At 40.1% G+C, this 25,338-nt stretch overlaps 1 protein-coding gene across 1 annotated transcript in view; it reads right to left on the minus strand.

Annotated features, from left to right (window-relative positions):
* The window catches only part of NR6A1 (nuclear receptor subfamily 6 group A member 1), a 63,174-nt gene extending 39,316 nt beyond the window's left edge, over positions 1 to 23,858 (minus strand). Inside the window, exon 1 of the mRNA XM_077836257.1 lies at positions 23,845 to 23,858. Within this exon, the coding sequence (XP_077692383.1) occupies positions 23,845 to 23,858 (14 nt within the window). The remainder of the gene's footprint in view (positions 1 to 23,844) is intronic.
* Positions 23,859 to 25,338: the final 1,480 nt, after the last annotated feature.

Here is a 25,338-nt window from a genome sequence, read left to right on the forward strand (position 1 = left end):
AGCCCCCTTTAGGGATGTAATCATCATTTAAAAAGTTAACCGTTTAAACTATTAAAATTATATCATTTAATTGGTTAACCGGTTAAAGGGAGAGGAGCTGCGGTCGCATCAGCCGGTGCAGGGATGAGGCTGCCTACTCCAGCCATCCCCAGAGCTGGGGGTTAATGGTTAAGGTAGGTTAACCAGTAAGACTAATGCTTACCGGTTAACTGTTTAATATTTACATCCTTAGCCCCCTGGTGCGTACGCACTATAGTTTAGCTTGGAAGGATTTGATTTTTATCACTAAATATCGGTAAACATTGATTTCACTACACACACAAACTGAGGAAAAATATTTCCATTGACAATAACTGAAATTTAAGTGTTGGCAAGGTAAGGAAAATACTGCTTCAGAACTGAAGAGTTTGATTTCAGGATATTTTGACATGTAATTTTGACAATTTCTGCTTTAACTTTTTGAATCCCAACATCTACGGTCATTAACCAGTTATTGTTTCACACTCTCTCTTAGTTCTTCACAAGTATGAAAACTTAAATAAATAAAAATCAATATTATCCATTGAAATTATAAAAAAATAAAGCCCAATTCTGCCAAGCCTATTTATGATATAGTCTTTATTAAGGTGATCACATGACTTGTTCTAGGAGACAGACAGTGAGTGAGGCAGAGGACCTCAGGTGCAGAAGGACATTCTCTTCTCTTCAAAAACACTGGATTTGGACCTTGGGTCCAGAATTCCATTCCTGGCTCTGCCCCATATTTCCTAGGTAACGGTGGGGAAGATCATACCACATATGCACAAAGGTGCTAATCAAAGTTGCAGGAGCAACCTTATTTCTGGCATTTCCTAATTTCAGTGCATAACTTTGCAACTTTAACATTCTTTTAATGTAGTTTTTTTTTAAATGTACTATATACATATTTATTTAAAATCAGGTTAAGGTATTGAGCAGTATTTATTTATATTGTGGTAGCACCTAACAGCCCTAGTCATGAACTAGAACCCCACTGGGCTAGGTGCTGGACAAACACAGAACAAAGAGGCAGTGCCTGCCCCCAAAGAGCTTACAGTTTAAGTAGAGATAGATAACAGTAATGGGAACCAACATCCTAGGGCAGCCAAGGTCTTGTTACGGTTTTTCTCAGGAGGGGAAGGGGAAACAGAATGGCCTTGGTGCCACCTTCCCGCCGCCCCTGGTCAAGTTGGAAGGTGAAGCCAGGGAGCAGAGCTGCTGAGGCTACTGCCCCTTTCCTCTGAGAGAAGACAGCAAGCCTGGAAAGGGAGTAACTTGAGGGCTGTTGCTCCTTTAAGGTATGTCAAGAGGGAGGGGGAAGCAGAAGCAATGTGGCCTAGGTAGCATGATTCTATTTCAGCAGGACCAGAGGCGCCCAGGAGCCATTGCTGCTTTCAAGATGGGAGCAGAGCAGCTGGAACCGGTACTTTACTGAAGAAAAAGTAGGGGGAGCCAGCATGGCCCGGGAAGTGGGTGAATAGGAGTGCATGTGCTGGTGGGCTCATGCAGATGGCTGGGTAAGACAGTGGATGAGGATCAATGGCAGAAAGTGAGTGAGGGATAAACTAAAAGTGGGGGAAGGGTTAGAGGCGGAGCAGAGAAGTGAGAATAAAGGACAGTAAAAATATAGGGAAAGAGGCAGAGAACAAAAGAGTGGTGAAGAAAGGCTGTAAAGGGATGAAGAGAGCAGGAGAAGGAAAGGAGAGAATGGCATGCACTCAAAACAATGCAGAGAAACAATCCAACACGATGCATGCTCAGAAAGAAAGCATAGCAAAGGCAGGAAGGGCAGACAAGACAACAAATGGGAGATGACTTTGTAAATGCGTAACTGTACTTTATGTATCTGTAGTACTGGCAATGAGCCACACAGAAACTTTCATTCCTTTAAATTGCAAAGATGTGGTTTTGAGGGCATGCTAATCACAGGGATTTTTCTTCTGCGCTAGTGGTTTTGGTCCTTGGACGAGTTGTTATTGAACAAGTTTTTCAAGCCCTGCCTAAGGCAGACATAGGAAGTGCACCAACCACCCTTCTCCATGAGGTCCTGACTCTACATCCCCATCTTCTTCTGGCCCCAGGCACAAGGCGATAGATCAGTACTGAACCCTGGTCACCAAGAACACAGTATAATACTGTAAGACAGTACCTCATCAGACCACCTACCTAACTTTATTTTACAACACTCTTGACTCTTAGAATACAGAGGATTTCGAAAGTTTTTAGCACAGAGTGCCGCAATCTTAGCAAGATTACAAACAGGAAAAACTGTCCAAGTCAGAGAACGCACTGAATTCACATTGAAAGAGGTGAAGACTGAGGGATGAGCATAATATGCTAATTCACTTGCTTGATCATTCCTAAACCAACAGCTTTTCTTAAGATACAACAGAATTGTGAGAAAGTGCTTCATAGGGCTGGAAGCTAAGGACAGGGAGTGTATGGCCGTGCTCTAAGACCTCAATAATAAGAGGGGGGAGGCACAAAACAGAACTTTGGAATGCTATTAAAGTATAGATAAGAATGAAATCGTCTAAGACATTGCTTTAAAAATAGGCTGTTTCTTTAGCAGTTCTTTTTTATTTGGAATAGTTCAATTTTTAGAAAGAACACATAACTAAACCTGCCCAAAAGACAGAGGCAGGCATTGGTTGCTAGGACAGCCATTATTCAGGGGTTCTCAAACCATTTTTTTGCTGGCCTCAGAGTGTGGCCACCAACTCTTGCTGGTGGCTGCTCTGACAATTTTTCCTAAAATACTTAATTAACTTTAGAAAAAACAGATAAATATGCACATATACATGTCCAAATCATTGTAATTTATTTATGTACAGGGTTGGGTTTTTTTGCAGCCTCAGTGATGATAATAATGTACAGTTGTTTCTATTCTTTACTGGACCTAAACCGAATAGAAAAACAAATAAAGGTGCTTTGTACATTCTTGTCTTGTTGTTGTTGTTTTTGCTTTTGCTTTTTGGTTGCTTTTTTTTTAAAAAAAGAACTTGCTACATAGTAAGTTTGCTGCTGCAAAAAGCAACATTTGTATGTTTCTTAATGTCACTTTTCACAGCAGACTTAGCTGGGAGGCTGTGAAAAGTTATATTGAACAAATACAAATACGAATTTTCACAGCAGACCTACTCAGCCCTGGCAAGCCAGGAGACAAATTAAGCCCTGAATGGTGAGGCGGGTAGGGAGACAGAGGGGGCGCCAGGGATAATATGGGAGATGGGAGGTGAGCCAAGGGCTGGCATCCACAGCCAGGGACCAGGGCTGGAGCCTGAAGCTCCACGACTGGAACCTGCTGCCTGCCACTCCAGGGCTGAAGTCCGAAGCCAGAGCCACACCGCACCCAGGAAGGTGGAGAACTCACTGGCTCCCTGCTTCTCTGATGTTTGTGGCTTTGGGGTGGGGGGCGGGGGCTGGGGGAGGAGCCACGGCTTTCCCCCCTTGTTCCCCCAGTCACTGCCCAGGAGGCTGCAGCCGCAAGAAAAGCCCCTGGTGGCTGCATTTGGCCACGGTGGCCGCATTTGAGAATCACTGCATTACTTTATCATGAAGTAAGTAAAAATATATTGCACAGCTACAATAAAAGAGGAACAAATCCCACTCCTAGAAAACTAAGATAAATCTATATTTTCCATCAAGGAAACAGGCAGCTACCATAAGAAATTTAAAAGGGAGTTCTTGGTTTTTATTTGCAGTAAACAGCAAAATTGACCACATCTACTTGGCTGTGATTTGTAACATAGGGACTTGGGACTCTTTGGCTATATTAGAACAAGGCCCACCTGAACTGCTTGTATTACGTGTCTACCAACAACAACATGTTCTGCTTTGGTGGCTTTTTGTAATTTACCCAGTTTTTCCATTAAAGCCCCACTTTCAGAGTTTCTCTCAGTCAGTAAAATTTACTCACAGATTAAACCAGACCAGACCAGCTCACTCTTGTCTTTTGGTATCCAAACGGCTTTTATCTGTTCCACATGTGCAGACTACATCTTGTCAAGAGGATTTGCAAACCATGCCCTCAGCCTTGGAATTTGATTATTTTTATTCTGAACAAACAGGGCTATGGTATCACAGACATAACTTAAAAGCTGCTTGTTTGATTAGCTTTTTTAAAATGCTACCTGGACCGCAACTGCATTTTTAAAAACTGAATGCTGACAGCATAATTAAACAACCCAGAATACGTCACCCTGATTTCCAGATATATTATGCTTGGAACAAGGGAGTGTATAGGCAGAGTGCTTTTTGGTTGTTACCATTCTTTCAAAAGGTTCATTTTATTCTGTAAGCTACAGAAGAGCAGCAATGATGATGATGGGTTACTGGATATGGACATTCCAGTGTTTCCTGAAACACTTGGGGCCAGATGCTGGGGTGCAGGTTAACTGCACAGAGCACAGGTCAGGGTCAGTGTGCACAGCTGCTTAAAAAAAACACCTTTGCAGTCCTCTGATCCTGCTGCTACTCTGTGCAGGGCCACTCCCCCTGCACCATGTCAAGACATTTTGAGGACTACTCTAGTTTACACTAGGCTGCTTTTCAGCCACTTTTATGGCTCAACACTCACACCCGAATCAGAGTGGTGCAGAGGTTTCTTGCCTGGTCCCCCTTCCTCCAGCCACAAGGAATGACCAAGACCTTGCAGGATCTGGCCCTCAGGTGGTATGGATTGCTGAAGATGAGGTGTAGCAAACAAGCAGCAGCAAGATAACCGGAGTCCTGTTGTTCTCAGTTGGATGCTGGTACATGGTCTTCTGGTGGCATGACGGTGTCTGAAGTGGCAGATTTTTGGAGCAGCTGGAGGCAAGTGTCACAATGGACTCCGGTTCAATCCTGATAACTACCGAAATACACAGGTAAAACAATACTTCGCCTGTTACTATCACCGAACAGATGGGATCATTGGAAATAATTGTATCCCAGGGGGAAAGAGGTAACACGATATACACAATTCCAGTGGCAACTACATGAATGTGATCCAGCAAAACACTAGGGATACCATGGCATGCAATTCTCACCAAATTTCATAACATCCCACATGAGATGCAGTCCCTGAGGCTAATGCCGTGGGATCAGGATGGAGCTTCAGCCCTTCTCAATTTAAGGTACTTATGTTTGGTCAGTCTCTTAAAGCTGTTTATGTGCACACTGAAGTCAAATAATGTATATGCACACACTTTTTGATTTTGGGGAGGGAGGACAGGGGTTGTGGAGAATGTGACCAACTTAGGCCTCAGGAGTTGTCAGAAGACCTTATAAAAGGCTAAGACAGCAAACCTGGAGTTCAGTAGGTAGGCTCATACTTTGATTTCACACAAAGCAAACTCTAGATCTCCCCAAGAGTTGCTGAAGTAGATTCTGTGAGTCCATGTAAAACAAGAGCAGTGTCTCATATCCCATCCCATAACATGCACCACAGAATCCTTGTGAAAGTTATTTGCTGTGCCTGCAAACAGACAAATTCAGAAGTGGAAAGGGGACATGAGCTTAACAGGACTAGCTAACAAATTGAAATCATAGCAACTTTTGTCAATACCAAGAGAAACTAGAGCACATCATGAAAAATATTAGGATCAGAAGTAAAATCAGTTTTCAGTTACACTGGAAGAGTGAAAAACTTAAGCAAACTGAACTTATTTCTGGATACTCTGTTCACAGTTCTAGATCTCATGGTAAGTAGCCTTTGATTTCTTTCGCATTTTTTTTTTTTTTAAAGTCACTGCTGCCCTCTATGCGTGTCTCCATTGCTGTGATTTTACTGCCATTGTTACCAATCTCTAAAAACAAAGGGGTGGCTAATGGAACCTCTGACACCTTTAACTGCAGCAGCACTCATGGGTCTTATCACCCCAACAAGACATTCCCATTTTTACACGACAGACAACTTTAGACATGTTCTTAAAGATGACGGCTGAAGGAATGCTGGTGCAGATCACAGACAACACTCCTAATCTAGTTGAGCATCTTGCTAAAGAGAAGGTACTAAACATGACTTTGTAGTCATGAATTGCATAATCTCTACTTTAGTTATCTGATAAACAGGGAAGGGGATTAACATTGGATAGAAAAGGGTCCTCTATCTGTGGGGTTTTGCCTAACTCCACCCCACCCCCATCACCACCACCATAAATCCTTGGCTAATGGAGAGATCCCATGGTTACAGTGAATAGCTACATTCTGCAGACCGTTCCACAGTGAGAATGCCGCTAGGCATGCAGTGCTGCTGCGGAGGCAGGCTGAGGACGCAATCAAGGACCTATAAAACTATGGGTTAGTGCACGTTGTGAGAAGCAAGAGCCACAAATTAACACCACCCTGGCAAAGTAGAACACCAATATACGGTGCCATAATTTGTAGCATTTTCCTAAAAGATTACAGTAGACTCTCCTTAGGCTCTCTCATCACCCAGGCTGCAAACAAATGACTAAAGATTTAAATTCGGGCTCATTTCCAGTCTCATCTTTTTTGTTGCTGCCATTGAAAGAACGGGGCTGTGACCTAGTGAGTGAAGGAAGTATGGATGATTAAAGCAACCGAGAATCAGGATCCTTCCCTAGGAATAACAAGTACTCCTTTCCTTCTAGGGTGGAAATGGATAGCAGTGAAGTAGTATGAATGATCCCGTTGCCACAATAACCTCAGTAGGCACACACCTGAGAGCATTCAGTGTTAAGTAATTGGTTACATTTCCAGAATAAAACCCACTGTACACACAGTGCATGCCATGGCTCCCCAAGGAATCCAGTCTGCAGGAACCTAGGAAGGCCCAAGTGACCACCAACTGTTTACACTGAACTATTACTCTGAAACCGAATTGATCGTTTAAAAGCCAGTTAAATACCTCCAAAACCCAGCAATATTTTGACGGTTTTAAAAAATCTTGCAGGAATTCTGACTGGCCACTAGACAATCCACTGAGGCCCACAGGTTTGCTGATTCCTGACCTTAGCTATTTTTCACCTTAATTAATGCAAGATTCTTGTATAAGTGAACATCAGAATGACCATGGTAGAATTAGCAATGACCTTTAAATTTACCCATACTTTTCAATTGTGTAAAACATTGGGACTGCTTCATACGGTCCCTCAACCTTGAAATTTGAACAGAGAATTTCAGAACACATAAATGGTTATCATAACTTTTAGAGGAAATACAAGGCTCTTCTCTTGATTCTGTTACTGCTTACACACATTAAGAGTCTTTCAGTTTTATAGAGCCGTGTGCGATATAGCATTGATTAAAAGACAAACGCCAATCGTCGCTGTACATTTTCATCTGGGGCAGAGGGGAGAAATTAGGAAGCATTTTTCTGTTCTTAAAGTGTCTTATGCTTAAAGAACTCACAGGGGATGCTCTAGCTTTGTTCTCCCAGGCTATTGTTGCAGCCCCTAAGTCAAACAGTTGCTGCTACAACAAAAGCACTCACAAAAATCTCAACCTCATCTTGAACCCTGAAGATTTTTATGGCTACTCCCTCACTAAATCCTCCCCCTAAACCACATTAAAGGACTCATTGTTTTCAAAGGTCATGGTAGGTTTCATACTAAATTTTAATACAATAAAAATTCTACAAGAATATTATAATGTTTTACATAGGTGTCATATAAGACAGTGTGAGAAAGCAGAAGGAACCTCAACTTGCTTAGCCTTTTATAATGCAAACTGTAGAACCAATAGAATCAGTATCTTTCAAGATAATTGTAATTACATTTCTTAACAGTTTTTCCTAGTAAGATAAGATAGCACTGTGGATGATTTTTAAATGAAGTTGATCTAAGAACGGCCAAAAGAAAATACGAGTTTAAGCTGATACATGTACATAAGCATAAAGAGTAACTCAGATGTATGTGTATGTAAGGAAATCATACATGTGAACAATATTATAAAGATACAAAATGTGATTTTTTTTAGTAAGTCACATGTTGATCTATAAGCAAGTGCACCTTGTTTTATTTTACTTGTGACCTGTACTATTCACAAAATGAATAAAAGTTGCATACGGGCTACAAAGAATATGGATGGCTTGTTTTTGTTTTTCCAACATGTCAGTACCACAGCATTCCAGGAGAAAAATCTGGATGCTGTTATTGTCTAAGCATAATTTCCTTATTTGCTGTTGAAAAGTATCATCTAATTTTTTATTTTTATCTAAAGAGTATTCTTTAGATATTTACTTCTGTTTTTGTAGTTTGGTTACAAAAACCTCTCAACTCACTACAAAGGATTTAGCTTGGAAATAAAAACTAGAGTCTACACAATTAACTTATATTATCAGTGACAATTAGTGCTTCACAGTATGGCAGGCACAAAAACCTGATCTCTGAGAGCAAGGAAAGAATTGACCTTCGTCCCTAAGTACCCAAACCAGAAAGTGATAGAATGAAGCATTTTACTGGAATGAAAGAGGGAAAATATACAAAGCGACCAGTTTCAAGACATCTTGTTTACTGGAAATGCAATTTTCTAATTATAGAGACTTGTATCTATAAAGATTACAGACGTGACGCACCTTAAAATCACAATTTATAAATAGATTAGCACATTTTTAATTATGCATTATTTTCTCTACTTCTGGTTTAAACTCATCTCAAAATAGCGCACCCTCAAGTATTTGTTTAGCCATGTTTAAATTTCAAGAGCCAATAACAGCTGTTTGGGGGAGAGATCTCACACATGTGTTACTTAAATCTTAACAAAATCTTGCTCCCTTCACACCATCAGCGATGTCTCAAACACCAACAAGGCACCAAGGAAAGATTTTTCCCCCCCTTCTTTTGCTTGTCTTCACAAATGCCTTATTTGGGCTCAAAACAATTACATTTTGTAGTCAAACATTAGTATTAAGGAAAAGAAATTCTTAGTAAACTCAAAATTTCTAGGATTAGAATAATTCCCTTCCCATAACTGGATTGTTGCATTGGTCAAATAAGATTACAAAGCTTTAATTACACCCCAAAATAGATAAATTTGCTTAAGGGGGCTTTATTTAAAATGAAAATCTATAAACACATGGCTTTTTAAGCTTAAATAATTTTTTTTGCTCTTCCCGAGAAAGGCTCAGTATGTGAAGAATGCATCTATCTTAAAAGGGTGCACAATGGACCAAGGTCTGTCTCCCATACCCTGTTATTGATCTTTACAGATGCTGGAGATTCCCAACCCCCCATTCTGAAGGATAGCTTAAGAAATAAGACTTCCTGCCTAGCGACTGACAGGGCTGAAAGACCAGATTGTGTTGCTCTATGGATCAGGCCTGCCATAGTGAAAGCCTGAATAGAATTAACCCTCTGTGAACTAAAACAAAAACATTTGTATGCCCAGCTGTGATAGAGGTTAATTTAAATGGACATGGCCCCTAAAGTCTTAAAAAAGACCATTTACAATCTAATACTCTTCACTGTAAAAAGCATTATTTTTACAAAAATACAGACTTTAGCCTTAATTTCAGAGGCATCGGTTAGAATATTTAAAGAAAAACATAAAAGGAAAATACCATTTCTCTGCCACTGCAAATACATAATAGTTTTGTTCATTTTCTCCAGTTATTAGAAACCACTCAAACCAAAAATGATGCCATATCACATTGCCTTTGTTTCTTCAGAGGCAAAATTATATCGTCTGATCATATGGTATCACAAAATAAAGAGGACAGACAAAGGAATCTCTGCTGACCTTTTTTTTTTTTTTTTTAATAAAATGCAGACAGCGTATTTGATATAAAAACACAACTTTCTCTTCCAAAACCTAATGTTTCTTCACCATCAGATGATCAAAAACTAATCTACAAAATGCAATTTGTTGAGTGCTGGCTCTCATTAGCTGCCTTACCCTCTCACACAGCTGTTGCACACACAAGTGAGGAAATCATTTATCCTGCAGTTTCATTGGATCAGACTTCTCAAATATATCAAGTAAATATATACACCAAATATTATTGGCAAACAGTGCAAGTTCTAAAACAACTGTACACAATTCACCTGCAAAGCAAAAAGAACATTCAGAGCAGGAAAGAGCACACTGCTCCAAAACGTAATCCATAAGAATTCTACAGGATCTTCAGTGACTCATAACACATTTATCTTAAATTAAAAGACATTTAACATTTAATTTTATATAAATAAAATTGTAACACTGATCAGAGCCAAATGTTTTACAAAGAGCTTTGAACAAATGCTAGCCCCTTGAATTTTTGTGTAGTTTGCCAAAATGATATAGCCATGTGCTTCACCTTTTGACTGTGGAGCTGTATTTTGCAGATGTTATAATACCCACAAGATTCAAAGTAACATTTTCCATGAGTAGATGTTTTACACTGTTTACTCCTTTCATCAGATTTACTAACTGAGCAATTTCTCTGTCCTGATAAAGTCATGAAACTTTTTTCATGAGCACTCAGCCGGCAATTCAGTAGAAGGTTATATTTTGGCTAAAATTGGTCAGATTATGTTTCTTTAGGCGTAGAAATTCTGAAACAGTGAAACAAAAAACTAGCAAAGGCCCATGGGAAACATTTCTCATGGATGCAGTCTGTTACCTAAAGGTGTAATTTTCAAGAGTGAAAGAATTAAAAGGTGAAAAGATTAAAAACCCAGAGGAACTTCAGCCACAATGATTTAAAAAAACAAATACACTATTCTAATACAAAAGTACTTTTTTTTAAAAAGACTAAATCTATTTAAAGAGACTCATCAGTGGAGACACTGCCAATGTTTTTAAGCATAGAAAAAAACTGTAAAATAAATATCTGTGAACTAGAATTAGTCCCAGGAGAGATGAAACTTATCAAGAGTCCACATAACCCTGATACTATCAATAATTAACAATACTAAATAGAGCTTTTCCAGATGGTCATACGGATTAGGGAATTTAAAATATAAACAAATTAAGTCACAGAACAAATAGAATACATTTTAAAAAAAATTAAATAATCTGAAGTTCAATTAAGCATCTAAGATTTGTGTGTAAAACGTAAAAGCATTCAATCTACACTTTTAAAAAGTGTGGGGAGTTTTAAATAATGAAAATAACTCTCTGCAACAAACCTTAGTGGCAGTCTTCAAACTGCACACAAAAACCAGTTGCGTGCTCTTGCTAACTCTCCTCCCCTTGAGGCTACTGTTTGCTATAAACCTTCATAATATTTCCCTAACACTGAGATAGTTCTCCCAAAGTTATGAACCAACTCCTTTACCTTCCCATGTATCCATTTCATGCTTCTCCGAGTTTGCTGGGGAGTTCTGTAGCAGCCATGAAGAAATGTATTACAAAACAGCCACCAGCCTGATGGTGAAACCTCACAATCCTTATTGCCAATTTCTCTCTAAGCTTTGGATACAACAGTCATCCTCACAGGTCAGTTTACAAGCTGGTCATGTGATTAGAAAGTTCAAGCCCTAAGGTCACAACTTGCATGGACTCCGTTTATTACCAAAGGTTACCTAAGTGGAACTGATAGCCTTATTTTCTTCAGTTAACAATGCTGCCTCACACATCTCTGAAAACTAGCAGGGTAACATTAGCTCAAAACACCCCTTTGCCCGGACGTCTTACAGACGTAACATGTGAACTGATGATATCTAATTAAAAAGCCATCATTAAGTGATGTGATAATTCCGAAGCATTTCTCATCTTTACAGAAGCATTCTATTTTATTACATAAAACCTGACTGATCCAAGCCTAAAAGCTTCACAGGAGTTGCACTTATCACGAAAAGAAACTCTCCTGAAATCGTTACATCTGTATTTGTGATGACAATAGCAAGCCTTTCTAAGAGAAAAATGAAAAAAATACGTTGTTGCTGGCCTGAAGGCTATTTAATTATGACCTAAAAAGGCCCTCTGCACTGATCAGTCCTTAAAAGCTCCACAGAACCAGGATAAAATAACCAGGCCTCCACAAAACTACTCCAAACAAAAGATGATGTGCAAAAGTCAATTATTAAAATATATGTTAGAAACCTCAATCCACTGAAAAGCACAATCTTAGCATCATACATTACCTTCCATAAAGTATGAATCTTGCTTCCTTCGCTCCCCCACCCCACCCCAAAGTCCTGCAGCTTTTAGAAAAGCATCATGCTACTGCCTTCCAGATTAGGGAGCCATGTCAACAATGCAACAGAGAGCAGCCCATCTCCCTGACATTGCACTGGAGAAAGCCAGGCAGCTAGGATCTTTATGCTAATGAGCTGTGATGTCACAGATAAAAGCCTTTCAACATTCAGTTAACAAGAACTTGAAATAAAAATGCATTCAAGACAAAACAGTTTCTGAAAGCCCAACACCACGTCAGGAGCTGGAGGATCCAATTCAGATCATCTTCAGGTTAGAGAGCCCCTTCTCCTTCTCCCTCCCAAGAGCCTAGCCTTCTTTCTGGATAAGCCAAAACATGGCACCTCCTGAAACATTCCACACGAGCAGGACCCTCATTAAAGGGTGGGACAGTGATTTATCACAAGGTGGCCATGTGATTGGATGGCAAATATTTGCTAAGCCTCATCACTGGTGACTTTCCCTGACCAATGGGGCCAGGAGCTCCAGCTCCAGATCATTTTACAGGATGGGGCTCCGCAGCTCAGATAGAAAACAGCAAACAGAGCATGGAAGGAAAGGCTGCAATATAGCCACAAGTAACTTCTTCCAAAAACAGCCAGTTAGTGCACTGAATTCATCGATGAACTGGAGTCTGAATTAAGATTTTGTAAATGTTATTACAACGATCACAGGCTGAATGGGGGAAAATATTAGAAGTGCAAAAAATGTAAAAGCAAAAGAACCTGAAAATTTATCGATCTGCTCCTTTCACTGGGACCCAGGCAAGTTATCAAAACTTAATATCCATTCACAAAAGCTGTTTTCCTCATGTATTATTCTTTGAGAAGTCTCTATGAAATATGGATTTTGTGAGCTGTCAGAATGTACCTTTGAGACAGTAATGAAAGAACTTTCAGGATTTCAAAGCTTAAGGACAGCTCTAAACAACCTTTTCCTGCACTGAGAATTATTGGTATGCTTAGGAAATTGTCTTTATGTATTCATTACCAGCAGGAGAAACAGACTGGTAATTCTTGTGAAAACTTTCCTTAACTTGAAACAGATTATATAATTGTAATCTTGTTTTTTTATTTTTTATTTTATCATTTTTAACATACTTTCCATTCTAGTATTAGCAAATGTTATTCTTAATCTGTTCCGGCTACCTTTAAAAGACACCTTTGTGTTTACAATACTGAAATACAGCTACCCCTGCAGTGGAGCAAAGTAGTTAACCAGAGAACAGCATGCTGTACAAAATTTGGAGGGGAAGTTTTGGTTAAGGACCCTAGGCTGAATACTGACGTGCCCAAGGAACACACCCCTCTAGTGGTTTAAGGTCTCTTCTGAATGAACCACAACACAAAAAACTTTGTGGAACGCTCGTTACACACCTCAGAAGTTGAAGAGGCATGAATAGATCATGTCAAGATTTAAGCCTGTGATTCCAGAGTCTGGCTATTCCAAACTTAATGCTTAACCCACCAAACCATCTCCTCCAAAACTCAGGAGCACAGTGCATTTATATTCTTATAAAAAAATACAGTTCCCAGACTGGAACAGATACGTGGCATCCATCTAGTCCAGCCTCCTGCCTCCAACAGTAGAGGTATCAGATGTTTCAAAGGAAGGTGCAAGAAACCATGTACTAGGCAGATATGGGATCACCTGCCCCTCATGAGAGTCGCATCCTAATTCCTCAGATAGAAACAGGTTTAAACCCTACAGCATGTTTTAGATCCTTACCAAACTATTCTAGCATGAACAATTGTGACTCTAGGTATTTTAATTCATAGAAAAGTCCAGCTCCTCTTTAAATCTTGCTGAGCTGTTGGCCTTTGTCACAGGATATTATTGAGGCTATGAGTTCCACAGTCTAATTGTGCACTGTGTGGAAATGCATTTCCTTTTATCACTTTTGAATTTTCTGCTTTCCTTCTCTTCACCATTCATTATTTTATACACATTTTATCATGTCCCCTCTTATTTGTCTCTTTTCCAAGGTAAAAAAATCCCAGTCTTTTCAATCTCTTTTCACATAAGTTTTTCCAGGTGCCTAATCATTCTCGTTGCCTGTTTCGGAACTTCTCTAATTCTGCCATAGCCTTTTTGAGGAGGTGTGGCCAGGACTGAGAGCAGTATTCCAGATGAGTGCAAACTATGATTTATATAATGACTGTTCTCTATATTTTTCACTGTCCCATTCCATATGCATACTAATATTTTGTTTGATTCTTTTGACCATAGTTGCACACTGATGTCCCTCTGCTGTTACTTGCAGCCCCAAGCCTGTAAGAAACTGACAGTCATATGGACAAAGGCTCTGCCTACATTCTGTAGAAATGATCAGTTCTACACAGCACTGTGTGCTAAAACACATGGACTCAGCCCCTCTTACATTCTGCTTGCTAACATTAAGATTGAAGAGCAGCCAAGAGAGGCAGGAAATCCCCAATTTCATATTTAATAGGAAGATGTTAGTAACTAGCGCTCACAAGACTTCCAGTTCCTGCCTTGACAGGGACCTTCACCACTGATACTGTGCGAAGGAAAGTAGCCTGAAGGTCACTGATCTCATTCCCTTATAAATATTTCAGAACTCACACTCTTTGAATCAAAATAACATCTCTCTGATGTAGCCATATTGATTAAATCAATCACAATCAAGTTAAAGTTTTTTAATCGATGTACGTAACTGAATTAAAATATTTTCAACTGAAGTGCCTTAGAAGAGCTGTTGTCTGAGCTGCACAAAACCTGCACTTCCCTTCATTTCATAAACACTGAAACCATCCAGGGCCAATAAGAATGCTCTATACTTATAGCAGTTAATCATTTTCAAGAGTACATTATAAAACGGTTTCTCTACTGTCAGAGTTAGATCATGTATTACTGAAATTTAAATTAACCAATTTTCTGTCTTCAGGCTATTTAACAAATTGGGATTTGGATTTAACATAAGGACTTCAGCATTTTAACATAAGTCTGTTTGTTTACCAGCGACCACACAAGAGCTGATCTGAAGCTTTGCACCTAGAGTAACATGAAGAAAATAAAAGGAGTACTTGTGGCACCTTAGAGACTAACAAATTTATTTGAGCATAAGCTTTCGTGAGCTACAGCTCACTTCATCGGATGCATTCAGGTTTTTTTTTCCACTGAATGCATCCGATGAAGCGAGCTGTAGCTCACGAAAGCTTGTGCTCAAATAAATTCGTTAGTCTCTGTGGTGCCATAAGTCCTCCTTTTCTTTTTGCGAATACAGACTAACACGGCTGCTATTCTGAAACCTATGAAAAAATAAATAGGTTTTGGAACTCTGCAGAAAGGAAAAGAACAGCAAGAAATGGCAGACGGAAACTGAACCCAAGAATAAAGGTGTGTGCTTTTCTTTCTTCTGTTCAGATGCACATTCTGAGTGGGAATTTTGAATGTCACAGCAGCATTTCAATAAGAATATGAAAAGAAAAAAAAATTTATGTAAAAAGCAGCAATAGTAGACCAGGTTGTGTAAGAAGTTTATACCTGTGTCTCCAGTATTAGGGAAGCTGTTGCAGTCACACCTGGAAGTGGGATTAAACTGGCCCTTAATTATTTTGCGAATGAGTAATGCTGGACAGAAGTTTTCCTTGAAACAGACCAAAAATTCCAAATCAAAACCTTTTTTAAAAATAAGTATTTCAATAAAAATCCACCATGAAAGTGATTTCCAAAATTTTGTTGTGAAATGAAGTTTTAGAATTCTTCAAAATTCAGAAATGTAGTTTCAGAAATTATCTTTTTTCATGATTATTTTTACTATTTTCTGTGTTTACATTATTTCTTAACATTGCAGTAGTAGTCATGTATATTATATTATGCATGACTTCTACTGACATAATTGAAATATTGTATTTTTAAATTTTTAAAAACTAAAATTTGGGAATTTCAGAAACAAATTTCTAAAGACTCAAAATTTTGGAAATTCTGTTTTATGAGAAATGAAGAAAATGTGTTTCTGTTCTGAATCAGAATGAGAAAATTTGAAATGTAAAAAATTCTTACAAAAAACAGATATTTCTGTTTTGACCAAACTTCACAGCCATGTAGGTGAGGCCCCCACTATAAATCTCTGAATTCATGCTATCCAAATCAGGCAGCAGCCAAATATCAAGCAGTTTGTATGATGAGCAAGCAACAAATACATGAAGGGTAATATGGTTAGGTGGTGCTAGACACATGCAAGACAAGAGGTCAAAGATAGACAGGAAAGCAATCCCAGGACTTAAAACACATACGCCACACCACAAAGCTCTATGATGAACCTAACTAATGGAATAGTGTCTCCCAAAGAAAGTCATGGAAACACCATAGCTGGAATGGATTTAGAACTATACTGGACATAGCCCTGGAGTGAACAATCCTGCAACAGAAAAATGGGGGACCAAGAGGTCTTTTTCCCTTCTGTCTAATTTCTATATTTCTTTGATCAGGAAAAGTGGAACACTGCACTTACTTACCTATCCCTCTCAAGGTAGTTTAGCAAGTTTAACTACCTACCTAACTGCCAAGCTAAGGCTAGAGAAGGGTAAATAGCCCAAGAAGCAGCCAATAAAGCCTTCCAAATTACTCAAAACCCACTTCGTCTGTGCATGCAGAGATCTAGTTTGCTAACAACATCTCTCTCACATTGGGCAACACTGAACCCTCAGAACACGTAAAAATTGAAGGACTCTAATTGTTCTGTAAAAGATGAGGCCGGAAGGTAGATGGACAGTGTACAGGAGAATAAGACAGGAAGGGGAAGTTCGTTCAATTGACTGAACCAAACAACTTTAGAACAGGGCTAGTGAATGGGCAAAAGTTCTGGCTGGTTTCTAAATTGTCATTCAAATCCAATTCAAACCAAAAATCCCAATACTATTATAACTGATGGTGTACGTTTTAAAGCAACACCAGCTCATAACAGCAAAAGCCTGATGTGCTAGTTAAAAACTGGCCCAGGTACAATCCTATTTGCAAGCAATTGATTCATTGTCCTGACAGCACATCTATAACCTGCAGGCAAGGGAAAGGGCAGGAGAAAACAGAGTTATATGAGTATTTAGGTAAGGTTGGCAAGGGCTCTAAGACGACAGTAGGTAGAAGATTTCCTCAGGCAGCCCACCCCACTTTCACCAGGCTTCTCCCTCACCTTACCAGCAGGATACACTCCCAATACAGGCTGACTTTGGCATGAGCATAGCAATAGAGTAGTATGAGTCTACCAGGAAGGGAAAATGTACCCCCCATCCTCAATATTAGAATATCATTAAAACTTTACACCATCACCAAACGATAAAGGGGAAAGCCAGCCTAGCTGGTGAAGTCAGGCTTCTGGCAATACTGTCGGCAAGGACTGTCCTCATACTGATGGCCCAGCATTTTCCTTCCAGCTTAAGTCTACTGGAAGACGACACCATCTGGACAAGTTAGAAGAGATGATTGGGCAGATCACAGGTCATGAGAGTTGGAGGAGGAAACTAAAGTGGAGACGGAGTTGTGCAGAGCATTAAAAGATAGTCTGCAAAAAATGAGTGCATTTGTTCCTTTTTTCATTTCTTTGCACATCGTGAAGTAGGCCTGAAAGATGGGGTGATGGTGTGTTTTGAGGGTTTTTTCTATTTGGTTTTTACAATACAGAATATAGATGTTTCTTACCTGCCCCATTTTTCTTGGAAGAAATCTCTAAGGATGACTGGAGAACTAGCAGATTTATGACCATTCAAATAAAACTGATTGATCGAGGGGAAGTTATCTTTATTCGGATTGTTTAAAGCTCTTTATATTTTTAAACTGGTAAAGATTCAAGGCTCCTGCCTCTTTAATTTGGAGCTGAGAAGAACTCCAAAATAATGAGTAAGTACCTACCCCATGACCATTTAAAAAAAAAAAAAAAAAAAAAAAAGATTTTCGGGGCAATCTTAGGAATATTTTAGGATCTATCTTCTAGCTTTGTAACACCTCCACCTATTCTCCATTGCATGTACAACAGTTACAAATGTTTATAATTTACCTTTAAACAAATACAAAATGCGCACATGCACCAATGCAGCTCTCAGCACCCACTCCCCTAAACCATCCACTCCCCCTTTCCACCATCTCATGCCAAGAGTCTTCCCAGGCCCGCACTGTACCCTAGCAAGGCTCTGGATACTCTCCTGCCCCAACCCCACTCCAGCAGCTGCTCCTATCTCCAGCAGAGCCTTGAAACATGAGCTGAGCCTGGCAGGACCTGACTACAAGTAGGGGATTCAAGTCAAGTATGAAAAGAACTCTACATTCTTGGGCACAGGTTGGAGTGCAAGGGTCTAGTTCTGAGGAAGGACAACTTGGCAGCTGATTTTATGCTGTTGCGTCTTTCCTGGGTCTTCAGATGCCACTGTGTGTCGGACGAGGGCTCTTAACAGCCACATTATAATAACTGTCCCCTTTCCCCATTGAGTGGCCAGGAAGCAGCTGCCTGGTCTGGACCTGAGCACGGAGAAAACTAGGCCCCCGTTCCAGGCCTGGATTGGGCTGGCCAGTGCCATGTGGTTCATATCCTAAGTCATCAGTAAGACCCACCGCCACCCCCACTTCAACCACAACTGTTTGCAGGGGATTAGCAAGATGGTCCCATGGCAGGGGTAGGGGATGAGGGGACAGGAGACCAGGCCAGTCTTATCCCAGGGCGGGTAGTGTGCAGCAGGCCCAGGGTGTGTTTCAGTAATGGCTAGGAAGGTGAACCAAATGGCACCAGCCAGCCTATCCCAGGGCAGGGATCCGGGGCTGGCCTGCCCAGGCTGTCGCAGTTATGCCCAGCTGGTGCAGAGAGAAGGCAGCATGGACAATGCAGTGACTAGGAGTCCTGGCCCAGCCTTCCCCAGTGACCTGCTGCAGGCGTGGGGGACATGCCACAGCATAAACCTGGTTGCCACGTTGGCCCCCCAACCTCTGCTAGACCTTTGCAACCCAACCTGAATAAATACTGGGGTCAGGGCAGGTGTGAAAACCACTGTGTACTCTCAGGCTCAGGTCAGGGTCAGACTTGCTGTGGTGTCATGGTGTTTGGGTTGGGCTTTAAAATAGGGCCCAAGCAGACTTCTAGTCTCCAGCCTGCAGGACACAGAGCTTCCCCTGGACTCCTACCTCTGTTAACTCCCGTTTCCTGTGCTGCAGTGAGACAGTTATTGTTGAGCTCCGGCCATCTGCCTCCGCCGCATCATACCTGTCCCGGGTCTCTAGCTCTTCGCACACATGGCCTGGCAGCTGCTATCGTAGGCATCTGCAGCACCAGTGGCTCAACAGTTTAGTGGCCAAAGTGGCCTGCAAACAACTCAGGCAAAATTCCTAAACTGTTCGTGTTTTCTACCGAGAGTCCCAATTCCCTCAAAACTGGCCCCAAATCCTGACACACATTAATATCAAACGTGTTAGTAACATTGAAAACTAGACCACACAGACTATCAGTGTAATCCCAGCTCAAACCATCTGCCTGCCTGCTCTGGAAAAGGCTGACAGTCTGATGGAAGAGAGGCAAGCAGAGCTCTGGAGAACATGTAGATTTTCATATCATAGAATTAAAGAAATGTAGGACGGGAAGGGACCTCATAGGTCATCTAGTCCAGTCCTCTGGGCTGAGACAGGACTAGGTATTTCTCTCGCTCTCTCCCACAGTGAAGGAACCTGGAGTGTGCTGCACATACAGGCATGCTGCATGTCCAACAACCCCCTCCATTCTTTTCAGAGACGGTGGAAGGATTATGGGGCATTTCACTACCTCACCGGACTCCGCTCAAGTGAACAACATGACCTATCAAAATAGGCAATTTTACTGTTTTGGCTACGGAGGCTTCTCATGTCTACAAGTGTAACCTACTAATTCAGCCTGGCCTATAGGTCAGCAAGAGCCAGGAAGCTTCCTTGCTATATTCAAGAGTTGGAACTTCATTGTTTTTAGATCACTATCTTTTTTCACTTGACATGAGGACTTCATTCTGCATCGAATTAGTACCAAAAAATGGGTACGGTGCAGCGAGCATGCTGTTAACATCACACAGGGGGCTACTTACGAAATATAGAGGGTTTTTAGCTTTCCAAATCCTTTTGAACACTGCTCCCATACCAAAAAGCAAGGTATTCTGAACAAAGCTTCAGAGACATAGTACATATGCTAACACACTGAAAAAATTCATTTGACTACTGTTAGTGTGTTTGCCCATTATCAGTCCTTTGGTGTCAAAAGAGTGATAATTTTAAGGACTGTTCACATGGCAGTGCAGTTTGACTTTCACCAACACACTCTTCTCAATTCAGAGATAAGATTTAAAAAGTCAGATTAAGATACATTATGACTAATTGTTTAGCACCAAAAAATGCACTGGTACATTCAACAAAGAAGATTTGAAAAGTTATGTGGAGTTTAATTTCCTGGTGTTGGTAGGTTTTCAACATCCAATACTGTTTGGATGAAGTTTTAGCGGCTTGGATTGTAAAAAATAAAAATAAAAAAAAAATCAATCAAGATTAAAAAGAAAACATTGAACTGAATGCAAATTGATTCTATACAGATAGTGCCAAACACAAAAGCCTACCAACGTGTGCAATTTCAGAGTTAGACAGTTCTCAAGAAGTGTGTGCAACAGCTTTGAGATCTGTCCCTGTCTCTTATGTAAAAGTGTAGTTAAAATGGTTAGCTGTTTGTGTCGGATGTTCAATAATCCACACTCAAGCAACTACAAAATAGTTATACCCATTAAAATGGGTAAGAAAGGCCATGTGCAATATCCAGTTTTTAAACTCAATTGATTTTTTTAATCACAGTCTCCAGTACACCCCAATAGTCAAAACGTCATTTAAAAACAAAACAGCTCCCCTATTTTAGGATCATGGTAGCTCCACTGAACAGGTCTCTAATTCCTCCCACCCCAATCATTTCATAATCCTTCACAGCACTAATGAAGCTTTGCTCATTTTCATAACAATGCGACACACTGCCATGCAACCACTGTCTGAGGCACAAACACCTCTGCGGAATGAATGGAGTCGAGGTTGTGGATTACAATATTGAGGACATTTGAATGTTTATAGCAACTTAAAATGTGAATTGGTTCCACACATTTCAACTTGCTTTGTAAAAAACAGGGGGAAAGTATGGCCAGGGCCAAACCAAACACTGAAATGCTTTTGTTTACAGTATGAAACTATATATAAAGAAATGTCAGGTTCTTGATTTTGCTTTTATATCTCTTTACCAATGCAGATACATCCACAAACAATGGATACATAAAGGCAAGAATCAGAGGTTCAGAAATGTCCATGGCACCTTCCAAACACAAACAGAATGCAACAGCTACTGAATGCTACACAGGCAAAGAAAAAATTTGGCCTAAAAATCTGATAAGTATGTAAAGACGAACGTACAATGGGGCACTCTGGGATGCGGTATGCAGGGATTTACCTGTTTGACTACCATTGGTGTTTTAGGCCTGGTAAGTGGCAATGCAGAATCTAGGTATTGCTTCCTGGTGTTGAGTTATTTTAACTGAATCTTACCTGCCAAAGTACTGGGAATTTGTATGGAAAGGTCTGAGTTTGAAAAATGTAGGGTTACAGACTGCCAATTAATCCTCTAAAACAGGGGTTCTCAAACTGGGGGTCAGGACCCTCAGGGGGTTGCAAGGTTATTACATGCAGGGTCACGAGCTGTCAGCCTCCACCCAAACCCCGCTTTGCCTCCAGCATTTATAATGGTGTTAAATATATAAAAAAGTGTTTTTAATTTATAAGGGGCGGTTGCACTCAGAGGCTTGCTATGTGAAAGGGGTCACCAGTACAAAAGTTTGCGAGCCACTGCTCTAAAATGTGTCGTAAAAACCTCAAATATCAATTAAAAACAATATAAATAGCAACTTCTGTAACCAAAATTAATGCAACAGTTTGGTAATTGTAGAATGACAAAAATATGGAGAAGAGCAGTAAGCCATTAGCTTACATTACAAAAAAGCAAGTGTGGGGCATGTACCCTTCAAGGCAAAGGCCATAATTCATTCCAGCCTCCGATCCACAACCCTAGCCATTCTTGTCTGGATATGATCATAGCGACATGCCAGTGGAGCATTACAAACTGCTCTTATTTGGATCAGACTATAGCAGCTTTTGTTGGCCTGAAGGAGAGCAAGTTGTTTTCAAACATAAAAAGAATGCTAACCTGGTGAGCACATCACATGCCAGTTCCTTTTCAAAGGATCTTGTCCAGTATCCATCCATCTGGTATTTCCAGTAGAGTTAGAGTGAGGAGTTATAACCTAATCTATAACTTGCACGAGTGCTTTATTATACTAAAGTATTTGCAATTCTGTCAGACAAGAGTTTGTAAATCCACAGATAACATGTTTCAGCTACACTGATCCTGACAGGGTCACATCTACATTACTGGGGAAGTTACAGCTTTCATTTGATGCAATGGAAAACAGTTCAGTTACAATAAAATATACCATGTCCATTTTCCATATACAACTCCCTTGTCCCCTATTCTTTGTGTACACATTCCTTTGTTTTAATCATGGATAAAGAAGAGATTATTGTTTACATTTGAAAAACTGGTTTACAAAAACTTGGAAAGATCTATAAAGAACGTTAACTAAAACACGAGCTTGGTAACTAATCCTCTCTTCATTATTTAATGCATTGAAAATGAATTAACATGGCAAAAACACTCATCTGGTGTACATGAAGTAAAGACTCTTCCTTCTTACTAGTCCGATAGATAATTGTGCAAAAGTTATATTTTTATGCCATATCCACTTTTCATATTTGTGTGGGAACTGAATTCTTTAGCCTAATCAATTTAACGTGGTGCGATAAGTATTTCAGTGCTATTGGTCTGATCAGGGACACGTAGCAGAAGCTATCTCCATAGAAATGAAGAATGCAGAGGTGAGGTTAAGCGCCGTTTAGAGAGGTTACCCTTATAGGAAAGGAAGAAGAAAAATGGAATTTTAGGAGTGAGATGTATATGGTTTTACTGCCTCAGGGAGTAAGTACAAGAAAAGAGATCTGCAAGGATTACATTGCTATCAACAGGTGATCCAGTTCCTTTCTGGGTCTTAATAAAAAGGGCTTTATTTGATGTCATGACCTTCTGTCAAAACCAAAGTTTTTAGAGACTTATTACTGAAATATAGGATTCTGTCTCTCTATGCTTGGTAATTAGAGGAAGTAATAGAAAACTGGTAGGGTAGGTTCAGGTCATTCTAAAGGACATTCTTAAGTCTTTGAGGCAGATCCTCACCTCTGATTTTAAAAAAAAAGCATATATTCTGTGCTTGCACATGCATGCAGTGTGCTCCATTTTTCCATCTAAGCTAAGACACTAAACAGCCAAGATTGAATTTGAATTGTACATTCCTCAGATATTAATTTAAGCATTTAGTTTTCATAACATGGCCTAACTGGAGTAGCTAAATGAACAAACTCTTATGGAATTAACAATGCGTGAATAATGCTTTGCTACAGAATATTCTATCCTGAAGGAGCATATGACAAGTATAAACTGATATAAAAACACACACAGAAATCACTTCATCCACAACTGAAATGCAGCCATTCTTGGGTGAAACATGAGAATCATGTAATAGTGCAGATGAGTTAGCCAGGATGCAAAAAAAAAAATCTTTTGTATTTGATGCTGCTCGGGGAACTTTGTTAATTTCCATTTTTTTAAATTGCTAAACAGAAAAAGGGCAGAGTTACTTGGGGTCTATTGTGTAACTAACTTACCTGAGCACAACCATGCTAATTATACTTGGCTTGCTGCTGTTGCTGGTATTTTTACTGTTGGTCTGTCTATTATTATTATTTTATTAACGTAGCCCTTGAGAATTTCTCCCAAATAGCGAGCTGTGTAAGTAAAACAAGCATTGATTAGCATCTATAGCAGAGCAGCAATTACATCACCTTCAAGAGCTGCCCTTGCCTTCAAACTTCAGTCAAAAATCCAACCAAGAGAGACAAAGGCTGCTGCACTGAGAGATGAGACCTTCAACAAGTAAAAAGGTAAATCCTGTAATGGCACCAACTAGGGATGTTCTGTCACCACTCAGCTGCTTGAGATAAAAAAAGGCATGGGAGAGATGCCCACTGAAATGACACTCCTTATGAAAAAGCACATAGCTTGTGGGGGAGGGGAAGGAAACAGCAATTAGAGCCATCTGGAACAACAAGGAAATCCACTTAGGCAGTGGGACAGTAGTTTCATCCGAGGAATAAATCTCTTGGAAACACCAATAAATAGGACCCAATCCTGGCAAAAGTTCATTGCTTTCACTGGTGCAAGCTCATGACCAAAAATTTACTTGTTTGTTTTCCCTCCCAACTATGTTCTCCAGATATTTGCACAAACCACTCAGAGGGAAATCCTGTAGAAGAAAATTGAGGTTTTATACCTCTTCCTAGCAACAGATCTGAAACAGATATAAAAAGTTATATGGAATATCCATTAATCCAGCTGGTTACAGTCAGAGCTTTCACAGACTATAACCCTTATTACAGGAAGGGAGTCGGCAGCAGAGAGCAAAATAAAAAAACCTCATTTCAGAGCTTAAATGACAACCAGAGTAACAGACCAACAGGCTCTCTGCTCTGGATTATTTTACTAGTCGTGGTCTCTCAGCTCCCCAGGGCAGCAGGAATCAAGACTGCCTGTGGAGTGAGAATACCCAGCCAGGAGCTGGACTGAAGGAGGGGAGCAGGCCCCTCGGGCACATGAAGGAGCAACACATTTAAACACTTTCTTCAGAAACCAACTGTGTAATTAATATACATCCAAACTACCTAAAAAACAGACCAGCTAGCTCAGCTTCATTACCAGTAGACAAGGAGGAAGCAGAACAGAGAGAGACAAATGTCTCCTCTGAATCTTTAACATGCTATTGGGAAGTGGGGGCAGGGCAGAGATATCAGCTTCTTGTGGGACCAAGGAGAAAAAGGGGAAAACATCAACAGAGGGATACAGTACCTAGGAACAAAAAAAGCAGAGTTTGCCATAAGACTGATGCCACAGCTCAGTCCAAGGCACAGGGTTCCTTCAGAGGCAGTTGTCTCCAGTGGAGCAAGATCTAGAAACTGCCAAATCTTCCACTCACTGTGTGGATTTAGTCAAATAACCTCTTCCCTGTGCTCAGGATGTTGTGAGAATTAATTACAATTAAAAAGTTTCCAAGCATTTTTGGGTGGTTGACAATGTTATTTAGTCCACTCTGCACTTGTTCTTAG

Source organism: Eretmochelys imbricata, chromosome 16 (genome assembly GCF_965152235.1).
Source record: "Eretmochelys imbricata isolate rEreImb1 chromosome 16, rEreImb1.hap1, whole genome shotgun sequence".
In the NCBI taxonomy this organism is placed as follows: domain Eukaryota; kingdom Metazoa; phylum Chordata; order Testudines; family Cheloniidae; genus Eretmochelys; species Eretmochelys imbricata.